The sequence below is a fragment of the Ptychodera flava genome, chromosome 6, assembly GCF_041260155.1.
Source record: "Ptychodera flava strain L36383 chromosome 6, AS_Pfla_20210202, whole genome shotgun sequence".
Lineage (NCBI taxonomy): Eukaryota > Metazoa > Hemichordata > Enteropneusta > Ptychoderidae > Ptychodera > Ptychodera flava.
The window spans coordinates 1,266,232-1,279,761 of record NC_091933.1 but is presented as its reverse complement, the minus strand read 5'-3'; the positions used below and the strand labels follow the sequence as shown (position 1 = coordinate 1,279,761).

General features: G+C 38.7%; 1 protein-coding gene across 1 annotated transcript in view; it reads left to right on the top strand.

Moving 5' to 3' along the window:
• The window catches only part of LOC139134542 (nicotinamide phosphoribosyltransferase-like), a 47,797-nt gene that overhangs the window by 24,589 nt on the left and 9,678 nt on the right, over positions 1-13,530 (top strand). Inside the window, exons 7-8 of the mRNA XM_070701422.1 lie at positions 6,885-7,145; positions 12,333-12,455. Of these exons, the coding sequence (XP_070557523.1) occupies positions 6,885-7,145; positions 12,333-12,455 (384 nt within the window). The remainder of the gene's footprint in view (positions 1-6,884; positions 7,146-12,332; positions 12,456-13,530) is intronic.

The window sequence follows — 13,530 nt, the reverse complement described above, 5'->3', positions numbered from 1 at the left end:
TCGGTGTCAAGAGAACCTTGTATATGGCATGCCACACTCGGCTGTGGAGAATCCAACTCCACTACAAAGTTTCCCCTATGGTATGGTGCAAACGAGAATTCCAAGTACAGGTATCAAGTCAAGCGAAAGACCTTTCATAGGTCTTTTTGTGGGGTTATCACATTTGAACGAGGATTAAAGACCTATCCGGCAATCAGGTGGTACAACAACAAAGTTTGCATAGCACCGGTACGCCTACACTAGGCTGTTCGATCACTGTCATGATCGTTGTAAGTTACAGGATCTCTCAACACATCCCTATGCATAGCCATGCGATTTTCCTGTCACATGCCACGAAAACCCGCTCGTTTTGTCTATTTTTTGTCATTTGACTATTTCTTGCCACGTATTACTAGAAGAAGTTAGCCATGGTGATCAACAGTGGGTCGTCATGGGTCAAGTCTGTCACCGGGGTCAGCACGTTGTAGGACCAAATTCTCTTATATCCGTGTACGTCAATGTGGTGATCATCTCCCTTATCGATGCAGCAGCATCTCCCGTGTCCTGCTCTGGCTTGCCGATCATGGTCTTGAGTGTAATTTTTAGTCCCCACAGACACCGTCCAGGGGGACTTATAGGTTTGGTCATGTCCATGCATGCATGCGCCTGTCTGTTCGCGCAGATATCTCAGACATGCCTAGAGCGATTTCATTCAAACTTGGTACAAGGATTACTCCTTATGTCATACATATGTACGTCAATTTGTTTTGTGATACAATCCAATATGGCCGCCATGCGACCATTTCGTTATGATTTTTTTCATGTACGGAGCCATATCTCAGGCACATCTCAACCGATTTTATTGTAAGTTGGTACAAGGACATCATCAACCTTTGTCATACATTGCAGATCAATTTGTTTCACGATACAATTCAATATGGTCGTGTGGCGGCCATTTTGTTACGATTTTTCATGTCTCAAACCATAACTCAGACATGTATTAACCGATTTCATTCAAAGTTAGTACAAGGATATTGACTTATGTCATGCATATGTATGTCAATTTGTTTCACATTATGATCCAATATGGTTGCATGGCGGCCATTTTGTTACAAATTTTTCATGTCAAGAGCCATAACTTAGGCACGTCTCAACTGATTTTATTCAAAGTTGGAACAAGGACATCAACCTTTGTCATACATTTGCACCTCAATTTGTTTCATGATACTATTCAATATGGCCCTGTGGCGGCCATTTTGTTGCGATTTTTTCATGTCCCGAACCACAACTCAGACATGTATCAACCGATTTCATTCAAAGTTGGTACAAGAGCCATAACTCAGACACATCTCAACCGATTTTATCCAAAATGGTACAAGATCATTGACTTATGTCATACATATGCACTTTGATTTTTTTTACGGTGAGATCAAATACAATGGCTGCATGGCAGCCATTATGTAACGAGTTTTTCATGTCTGCAGCCATATTGCAGATATGTACCGGGTATCAACCAATTTTATTCAAAGTTGATACAGTGACATTGATGTATTGTCATGTTATGTAAGAGATATGCATTTCAATTGGTTTCATAATCCGATGCAATATGGCTGCCTGGTGGCCATTTAGTTACGTTTTTTTCATGTACAGAGCCATAACTCAGACATATTTCCACTAATATCATTCAAAGGAGGTATGTAGGAGTATCTCAAACAATACACTCCGAGTTCCAAAACTGAGTCGGACTTGCAAGTCCGAGTACTTGGAATTGCATACTCCAAGTAAAACTGCTTACTCGGACTTGTATACTCCGAGTAAATGGCCTACTCGGACTTGAATACGCCGAGTAATACGTGTTCCTATAAATGCATATTTTGCCATGCCGGACAAGAAACGATCTGTCGAAAAAAGGTATTTTATTACTCACAGTTTACGGCTAGCGCGGATCGATATGTCAAAAATCTGCTCTTTTGAAAAAAAGAATTTCATTTTCACGGTGTCTTGTAATCTGTTGCGCAATGTACATATTTAACCACGGCCGGCAGCGAAGTTTTTTGAAAGATGACTTAGACGTAACATTTACAGTAAAACCAATAAATTTCAGGCAAGTCCAGCCAGTTACTCAGTTTGATATCGGACAGTTCAATGAGCGAAATCAATATAACATCACAGGTCAAGTCAGGTCATTATTTACGACCAAGTGGTCACTCGCACTCGGTTCATACCATACACGAGCGCACTGTGCTCATTTTATTTTGAAAAATTATTAGTTTAATTGTTTTAGCAAGACATAAATATGCCTGAAATGCTTGGGCAAGTCTATCATGGCCTCGCCAAGCTAGCAACCCAAGGCCCTGACGTCACAGGTCGACAGGTTATTCGATAAGCGTCCGTGTTCTAATAACTTGCCGTAATGCATCAGGGTGATCAGGAAACGTTGTTCACTTGTTGTGCCCAATTCAAGTCATGTATCAAATCAGGATCTGATCCGGTAATGAAACGAAAAGACAAGTACTACAAACTCATAATTTGCGTGACGGTAGCTACACTTGACAACGACAATGACTTGAGCGTGTTGTACATTAAGATACAGAGATCAGACAGATTGCATTAATAATAACATTGTAACAACTCTTTTCTCTGAGCGACTGGAAGTTCATGTACTGTCACTGTTTGCAAATTATTATCACAAGATCGAATATTTCCTGTGTTTTTCCAGCATTGTTTTTCTATAAGCAAGTGAAACTCGGCGTATTCAACTCTGAGTAGGTCATGTACTCGGAGTATACAAGTCCGAGTAAGCAGTTTTACTCGGAGTATGCTTTTTAAGGCACTCTTATTGGTACAAGGACATTGACCTACGTCATACATATGCACATCAATTTGTTTTACAACATGTAGCAGTATCATGTCAATTATTGAATTTTCGTAATTAGGCTGATATGTCAAGAAATACTGCATCAAATTTGATGAATCTTGGTACAGATGTTGATCTCATTGTGTTGTAAATACAATCCAATGACGCTTAGCAATATCGTTTAAATTAATTGCTAATATGCATTTACATGATGAACTTTTGTTTTGCTTGGAGCGATTTCATTCAAACTTGGTACAAGGATTACTTCATATGTCATACATATGCACGCCGATTTGTTTTGTGATACGATCCAATATGGCCGCCAGGCGGCCATTGTAATACGATTTTTTTCATGTACAAAGCCATAACTCGGGCATATCTCAACCGATTTTATTCAAAGTTGGTACAAGGACATTGACCTATGTCATACATATGCACGTCGATTTGTTTTGTGATACAATCCAATATGGCCGCCAGACGGCCATTTTATTACGATTTTTTCATCTACAGAGCAATAACTCAGACATGTTCCAACCGATTTTATTCAAAGTTGGTACAAGGACATTGACCAATGTCATAGATATGCACGTCAATTTGTTTTGTGATACGATCCAATATGGCTGCTTGCGGCCATTTTGTTACAATTTTTTCATGTACAAAGCCATTACTTGGGCATATCTCAACCGATTTTATACAAAGTTGGTACAAGGACATTGACCAATGTCATACATATGCACGTCGATTTGTTTTGTGATACGATCCAATATGGCCGCCAGGCGGCCATTTTATTATGATTTTTTCATGTACAGAGACCTAACTCAGACATGTTTCAACCGATTTTATTCAAAGTTGGTACAAGGACATTGACCAATGTCATAGATATGCACGTCAATTTGTTTTGTGATACGATTCAATATGGCTGCCGTGCGGCCATTTTGTTACAATTTTTTCATGTACAAAGCCATAACTCGGGCATATCTCAACCGATTTTATTCAAAGTTGGTACAAGGACATTGACCTATGTCATACATATGCACGTCGATTTGTTTTGTGATACGATCCAATATGGCCGCCAGGCGGCCATTTTATTACGATTTTTTCATGTACAGAGACCTAACTCAGACATGTTTCAACCGATTTTATTCAAAGTTGGTACAAGGACATTGACCAATGTCATAGATATGCACGTCAATTTGTTTTGTGATACGATCCAATATGGCTGCCGTGCGGCCATTTTGTTACAATTTTTTCATGTACAAAGCCATAACTCGGGCATATCTCAACTGATTTTATACAAAGTTGGTACAAGGACATTGACCTATGTCATACATATGCACATCGATTTGTTTTGTGATACAATCCAATATGGCCGCCAGGCGGCCATTTTATTATGATTTTTTCATGTACAGAGACCTAACTCAGACATGTTTCAACCGATTTTATTCAAAGTTGGTACAAATACATTGACCAATGTCATAGATATGCACGTCAATTTGTTTTGTGATACGATCCAATATGGCTTCCGTGCGGCCATTTTGTTACGATTTTTTCATGTACAGAGCCATAACTCAGGCATATCTAAACCGATTTTATTCAAAGTTGGTACAAGGACATTGACCTATGTCATACATATGCACGTCGATTTGTTTTGTGATACGATCCAATGATCCAATGAACTTTTGTTTTTAGGGTGAATGTCCAGAAGCACTGCATCAAACTTTATAAAATATGGTACCAGTGATAATCTATCAGTGTTATGATAGGATGCAAAAATGTTTTGCAACATCCTGTTGATTGATTCCTAGTTGACTCATTTAATGACCTTTAGGATGGTGGCCTACATTGGTTTTATGTTTTCATCACCATGGAACTCATTCTTGGCCATTGAGCGCCATCTGTATCAAAGTATTTTTATCACAGACCTAATTAATGAAGAGGACTCTATCCTCTCTGAGGACTTGTAATCAAAGTACCCATTAACAAGTGGGGACTGTGTCATCAACGATGACTTGTTAATCACAGACCTAATTAATGAATCTATCCTCTCCGAGGACTTGTAATTGAATTACCCATTAACAAGTGGAGACTGTGTCATCAACAATGACTTGTTTTGTGAGGCATTGTGCTTGTTGCTAGCCGAAAAATATATATACAATGTTGATCATTTTAGTGATGTTTTATCGCTGTACTGTACATAGCATTGTGTACAACCAATGTGATGACTGCGTGTGATCAAACCCCATTTGTTCACCGTGACTGCGTGTGGTAAACTCAGCAACATAATATGCTGAGTGAATTGTCTCAATGTTTGTAACCTTACATGATTTTATAAATGGAAATATACAACTGAAGTAGATTTCTGATCTTAACATTTTACTGTTGCATGATCTTGAGTCTCACAGAGGCATTTACAAAACGAGGGACCGCTTCCATCTTACTCAGATTGAAGTTGAGAAGACTTATGTTTATAAATATCATTCTCGTGAGCCAGAGCAATAATTTCCGCTCCGCTGACCTACGCAAAAATCAAGCTCTGGCAGATTACGGTAGGAAACCGCGGAAGTGTGAATGGGGGTAATTAATTATTCATGAGACTATGTCATCAGAGTTAGCCAATCACGAATCTGTTTTACAAAGTCATGTCGGGTCGTAAACCACAGACAAGGTCCTCGTTGTCTGTGTGTACACGATCGAACTTTCAGGCTCTGAGATCCTCTGGTTCCGTTGCATAAATCCGACAGCTTTCAAAATTTTGACAGTTTCTGTGTCATGATCGAGAGCAGCGGCGACAGAGACGTCGGCCTGCAGCAAACCTGGCCCGGTCCCACTTCAACGTTGTTCCCGTACGCGTATACATGTATGCACCCGGCTGAACTGCAAACTCATGGAACAAACTAAACCTCTTGGTTTGATTCCGTTGTTAGCGTAACTTTTGTGATGAATTAATGAAACATAATCGGAGTTGAACAACTGTGCAATTTGCCGAGGACTGTGATTTCGGCTGTAGAGTCGATCGGGAGCCAAGCGTGCATTTGTATTGCGGAGTAGATGCACTTGCTCGAATGAAAGGGCCCCAATATACCATTCATACGTTTCTAGCTCCATGTGTACCTACAACACGATAAGAAAGCTTTCAGTGTGAACCTAAATGATGTGAACCTAAATGAAGTGATAGACACATAAACGTTTATACATAACCTGTAGTAAAGGAAATTTATGATCAATAGTTTTGACCAACGGGTTTTACACAGCGGTGTTGTTCTATGCTTGGTCGGCAACTGCACACAGCGAGGCATGGGGCCGCCGGCAGGTCAAGTTATGCGATACCCTTCGATAACGCTCGTGAAACACAATGGGGACTGGTAGCATACAGACTTGCCACCGCTGGTCCTCGTGTAAAGAAACCCGTCTTTTCCTTGTAAAATGATTAGCAATGACGTCTGTTTGGTGTGGATAGAGCGGTTGAGTCCAAAAACATTACACATTTACACATTGCGCGTTCTTCATCGACAGTGAGCGTGGTCCGGTGGTGAGCACCAAGATCAGCCGCGTCGTTTTGTATTGCTAATTACAATAATTTATGCGCGTTTATGAGACCTACTTTCTGATTGGCTCCGTTCAGCCAGCGTTTGAAACCAGCAATAGATCCGCGAATCTCTGCGTAATCAACCACGGTCTCTTAACGGGTAGCGCTGAGCTGTTGCCGTAAAGAGGCACGTGGTTTACGACGATGATAAATATTTATATTTATCAACAAAAAAGTTGTAGTTACTGTAGCCTTGCATTAAAATCCCATAATCCAAAGTGTAGAATTAACCAAGGCTTGTATTTGCTATCTTCAGTGTAGTGATACCAGCATGAACCTTGAAAGTACCACAAAGATGGCTACTTTGACAAGCTTGAATGAGCCACATTTATATTGCAAGTACACACAGTTGATTCTAAATTCAAAATGTACTTCTGCCAAAAGATTTTTTGAGTGAAATGCACATGGAGTTTCATATCAAGGAAAGAATTTGTTGATTTTGCAAATGACTGTTTGTTTCAGGTACTCACCATTTTGAGTAAGGCATTTGGTGTCGTGAAGAATTCAAAAGGCTTCAAGCAACTACCTCCTTACATACGTGTTATACAAGGGGATGGCATCAGCTATGAGTCAATTACGGCCATTTTAGAAAGAATGAAAAAACTAGAATGGAGTGCAGAGAATATTACCTTTGGCAGTGGTGGTGCACTTCTCCAAAGGCTGGATAGAGATACTCAGAAGTGTGCATATAAATGTAGCTATGCTGTCATTGATGGAAAACCGGTAAGTGCAACAATATGTATCGAGTTTCATTCATTATCTGCTGTCTATGTCCAGGTACACAAAACTGTTTGAGATAAAAGTAAATTTTCTTTGGTAACTTGTGCAACTTTTTCATTACAATGAATTTATCAACTGTATAATCAAATAAATCTTTGCCATGGTGAGGTTGGAATTGTCAACTGTATACCAAATGAATGTTCGCCATGATGGGGTTGGAATTACTCAAGAAAATCTTTATTAAAAGTGAAAGTAATGTCCCTCTTTGTTATTATGGCATTGACAAAATTCCAGAATGTTGATACACTAACCAAATTTATTGTCATTATTTTGAGACTTGTATTCTTCAATCTATTAGTATTCCTATACTGGATGCCCTTAGAGGCCTGAATTCTTCAATCTACAAGTATTCCTATACTGGATGCCCTTAGAGGCCTGAATTCTTCAATCTCCTAGTATTCCTATACTGGATGCCCTTAGAGGCCTGAATTGTTCAATCTACTAGTATTCCTATACTGGATGCCCTTTGAGGCCTGAATTCTTCAATCTATTAGTATTCCTATACTGGATGCCCTTAGAGGCCTGAATTCTTCAATCTACTAGTATTCCTATACTGGATGCCCTTAGAGGCCTGAATTCTTCAATCTACTAGTATTCCTATACTGGATGCCCTTAGAGGCCTGAATTCTTCAATCTACTAGTATTCCTATACTGGATGCCCTTAGAGGCCTGAATTCTTCAATCTACTAGTATTCCTATACTGATCCCTTAGAGGCCTGAATTCTTCAATCTACAAGTATTCCTATACTGGATGCCCTTAGAGGCCTGAATTCTTCAATCTACTAGTATTCCTATACTGGATGCCCTTAGAGGCCTGATTTCTTCAATCTCCTAGTGTTCCTATACTGGATGCCCTTAGAGGCCTGAATTCTTCAATCTACTAGTATTCCTATACTGGATGATCTTAGAGGCCTGAATTCTTCAATCTATTAGTATTCCTATACTGGATGCCCTTAGAGGCTTGAATTCTTCAATCTCCTAGTATTCCTATACTGGATGCCCTTTGAGGCCTGAATTCTTCAATCTATAGTATTAGTATTCCTATACTGGATGCCCTTAGAGGCCTGAATTCTTCAATCTCCTAGTATGTCTATACTGGATGCCCTTTGAGGCCTGCATTCTTTAATCTATTAGTATTCCTATACTAGATGTCCTTTGAGGCCTGAATTCTTCAATCTACTAGTATTCCTATACTGGATGCCCTTAGAGGCCTGAATTCTTCAATCTATTAGTATTAGTATTCCTATATTGGATGCCCTTAGAGGCCTGAATTCTTCAATCTATAGTATTAGTATTCCTATACTGGATGCCCTTAGAGGCCTGAATTCTTCAATCTACTAGTATTCCTATACTGGATGATCTTAGAGGCCTGAATTCTTCAATCTATTAGTATTCCTATACTGGATGCCCTTAGAGGCTTGAATTCTTCAATCTCCTAGTATTCCTATACTGGATGCCCTTTGAGGCCTGAATTCTTCAATCTATTAGTATTCCTATTATACTGGATGCCCTTAGAGGCCTTAATTCTTCAATCTATAGTATTAGTATTCCTATACTGGATGCCCTTAGAGGCCTGAATTCTTCAATCTACTAGTATTCCTATACTGGATGCCCTTAGAGGCCTGCATTCTTTAATCTATTAGTATTCCTATACTAGATGTCCTTTGAGGCCTGAATTCTTCAATCTACTAGTATTCCTATACTGGATGCCCTTAGAGGCCTGAATTCTTCAATCTACAAGTATTCCTGTACTGGATGCCCTTAAAGGCCTGATTTCTTCAATCTCCTAGTGTTCCTATACTGGATGCCCTTAGAGGCCTGAATTCTTCAATCTACTAGTATTCCTATACTGGATGATCTTAGAGGCCTGAATTCTTCAATCTATTAGTATTCCTATACTGGATGCCCTTAGAGGCTTGAATTCTTCAATCTCCTAGTATTCCTATACTGGATGCCCTTTGAGGCCTGAATTCTTCAATCTATTAGCATTCCTATACTGGATGCCCTTAGAGGCCTGAATTCTTCAATCTACTAGTATTCCTATACTGGATGCCTTTAGAGGCCTTAATTCTTCAATCTATTAGTATTCCTATACAGGATGCCCTTAGAGGCCTGAATTCTTCAATCTATTAGTATTCCTATACTGGATGCCCTTAGAGGCCTGAATTCTTCAATCTATTAGTATTCCTATTATACTGGATGCCCTTAGAGGCCTTAATTCTTCAATCTATAGTATTAGTATTCCTATACTGGATGCCCTTAGAGGCCTGAATTCTTCAATCTATTAGTATTCCTATACTGGATGCCCTTAGAGGCCTGAATTCTTCAATCTATTAGTATTCCTATACTGGATGCCCTTAGAGGCCTGAATTCTTCAATCTACTAGTATTCCTATACTGGATGCCCTTAGAGGCCTGAATTCTTCAATCTACTAGTATTCCTATACTGGATGCCCTTAGAGGCCTGAATTCTTCAATCTACTAGTATTCCTATACTGGATGCCCTTAGAGCCTGAATTCTTCAATCTTCTAGTATTCCTATACTGGATGCCCTTAGAGGCCTGAATTCTTCAATCTACTAGTATTCCTATACTGGATGCCCTTAGAGGCCTGAATTCTTCAATCTATTAGTATTCCTATACTGGATGCCCTTAGAGGCCTTGAATTCTTCAATCTACTAGTATTCCTTTACTGGATGCCTTAGAGGCCTGAATTCTTCAATCTACTAGTATTCCTATACTGGATGCCCTTAGAGGCCTGAATTCTTCAATCTATTAGTATTCCTATACTGGATGCCCTTAGAGGCCTGAATTCTTCAATCTATTAGTATTCCTATACTGGATGCCCTTAGAGGCCTGAATTCTTCAATCTACTAGTATTCCTTTACTGGATGCCCTTAGAGGCCTGAATTCTTCAATCTACTAAGTATTCCTATACTGGATGCCCTTAGAGGCCTAATTCTTCAATCTACTAGTATTCCTATACTGGATGCCCCTTAGAGGCCTGAATTCTTCAATCTACTAGTATTCCTATACTGGATGCCCTTAGAGGCCTGAATTCTTCAATCTATTAGTATTCCTATACTGGATGCCCTTAGAGGCCTGAATTCTTCAATCTATTAGTATTCCTATACTGGATGCCCTTAGAGGCCTTAATTCTTCAATCTATCAGCATTCCTTTACTGGATGCCCTTAGAGGCCTTAATTCTTCAATCTACTAGTATTCCTATACTGGATGCCCTTAGAGGCCTGAATTCTTCAATCTATTAGTATTCCTATACTGGATGCCCTTAGAGGCCTGAATTCTTCAATCTATTAGTATTCCTATACTGGATGCCCTTAGAGGCCTTAATTCTTCAATCTATCAGCATTCCTTTACTGGATGCCCTTAGAGGCCTGAATTCTTCAATCTACTAGTATTCCTATACTGGATGCCCTTAGAGGCCTGAATTCTTCAATCTACTAGTATTCCTATACTTGATGCCCTTAGAGGCCTGAATTCTTCAATCTATTAGTATTCCTATACTGGATGCCCTTAGAGGCCTGAATTCTTCAATCTACTAGTATTCCTATACTGGATGCCCTTAGAGGCCTGAATTCTTCAATCTTCTAGTATTCCTATACTGGATGCCTTAGAGGCCTGAATTCTTCAATCTACTAGTATTCCTATACTGGATGCCCTTAGAGGCCTGAATTCTTCAATCTATTAGTATTCATATACTGGATGCCCTTAGAGGCCTGAATTCTTCAATCTACTAGTATTCCTATACTGGATGCCCTTAGAGGCCTGAATTCTTCAATCTACTAGTATACCTATACTGGATGCCCTTAGAGGCCTGAATTCTTCAATCTATTAATATTCCTGTACTGGATGCCCTTAGAGGCCTTAATTCTTCAATCTACTAGTATTCCTATACTGGATGCCCTTAGAGGCCTGAATTATTCAATCTTCTAGTATTCCTATACTGGATGCCCTTAGAGGCCTGAATTCTTCAATCTATTAGTATTCCTATACTGGATGCCCTTAGAGGCCTGAATTTTTCAATCTATTAGTATTCCTATACTGGATGCCCTTTAATAAAGGCCTAAATTCTTCAATCTATTAGTATTCCTATACTGGATGCCCTTAGAGGCCTGAATTCTTCAATCTATTAGTATTCCTATACTGGATGCCCTTAGAGGCCTTAATTCTTCAATCTATAGTATTAGTATTCCTATACTGGATGCCCTTAGAGGCATGAACTCTTCAATACATCACTGTCTGGGTACCTCAAAAAACTGACAACAATAATAGGATGTGCCGTTTAGCACAAAGTTATGCGGAACTGTTGGAACAAAGGTGTTTAATGTTCTAAATCACAATGGGTGAATTATTGGGTAATATCCTTATCATGTATGACAGAGGTACAGGTGAGGGTGAAGAGTAACTGTAATTTGTACACACAGAAGAAACAGTAAAATAAACCAAAGAATGATACCACAAATTACCTTTAACATACGTATATACCTGTTGGATCAATAAATGAACTTCAGTTGAGTTGATCCCAATGACTCATACCTTGTACAGAGGATGAACTTGTTAACAGTAGTTTAAACAAATGTGATATTTACACTGATATGAACATTGATGAATACATGCATTTGGACTTTAAGCATCAGCCTCAGGAACAGTTACGTAGATGTACTAACTAACGTCATTAACTCAACCAGTCTAAACTTCATTATTCCAAGGAAAATACCAAATGAAAACTAAATATTTATCTTGTGTCATCAAGTTGAATTTTATTTAAATGTTAGTTTTCTGTCCCTGACATTTCCAGTGAAATTTCAAATTCAAACCCCCTCCAAAAGAAAAGTAAATTGTAGTTATAGTTCCCAAATAAAGGTCCATACACAGATGACAAATGAATATTGTCATGGATTACATCAATGGATCTTGTTGGAGACACTGTAGCTTTAAGCTCATTTTCAGCTAATTTGAACTGATGGTGGCAGAATTTAACCTGACACTTGTGAACTTGAACTGCTCAGGACAACGAGGATTATGATATGCAACATTGTTGAAAGTCTGTCAAGTCTAGTGAATGGAAAATACCAGTATCTCTGTACATTTCCATTTCTTTTCTGCACAGACAAATGTATTCAAGCAACCAGTGACAGACCTGGGTAAGAAATCCAAGAAAGGAAGACTATCCTTAGAGTATGACCATGGTAAATACCGAACTGTTGAAGAGGGAAAAGGAGATCCAGCTAAGGTTAGACAAATTATCTCATCTGATTTCAATGCTGTATTTCTGTTTGTTCAAAGTTTGCCTAGTATTTGGCCATTCATTATTACGCTAGACAAGTTGAAGAATGTCTATTTTTCTTTAGAACCAGTTGTTTGACTCTTAAACTATGTCTGTAAAAAAGGCTTTGTATGTCTTTGCATTTAGCCTTCTTATACTTCTGTATGGATTTATCTGTTCATCAGTCCTACCTACTGTCATGAAGACACTGCTCAGTAGGTAGCCCTGACCTTCATTTACTATATGCCATGGCTGTAGACATACAGTCAGGTATACCCATAGTATAATTGTTGAAACCCTGATACACTAATTTCCACCAGAAAACAAAATTACAATTTGAAATTGTTGAATGAATTGGAAATTGAAAATTAACACTGCCTAAAATAATTTTAATGGTCGAAATAACAGAGGACAATCATGAAATTCCGTGCAATACACTCTGTATTTGGAGACTACTTTCAAAGTATTGGTTCCTTGTGTAGGGTGAAACTTCCTGAGGTCTTGGCATTTACAAACATGCATTTTAGTAGTTCAATGCTGTATGTTGCAAGTAAAATATTCAGAGGAATTGAACTTTGAGGTCATGTCAAGGTTAAAGCAACAGCAACTACAAACAATCTGTGACAAGTTTTGACTAGACTGGCCAATTGCTAAACAATGCGTAATTTGACAATATGTGTCAGTCCTTTGACACAAATAGGAACTCTCTGCCAGGAGGTAAGATATTCAAAAGACGTTTACGGCATTCAGTCTTGAAAGTAGGTAAATTGTTGTAAAATGTCAATTGTCACAGTCTGGAGAAAGTAATCACTTGCACTATCTAAAATCTGTAAACTTTTTGTTTCTAAGACTGAAGGGATGTATTTCAACGTACAGGCACAGTCATGCGTAATATGAAGAGAAAATCATTGTACTGCCAACAATAAACATGACAGAAAAATGATACCAACTTCAGAGATTCTGCATAAATGTTTAACCACTACCACTTGTGTGAAAAAAAAATAATCGCAATCATACCAATCCATAATCCAATAACACTAGG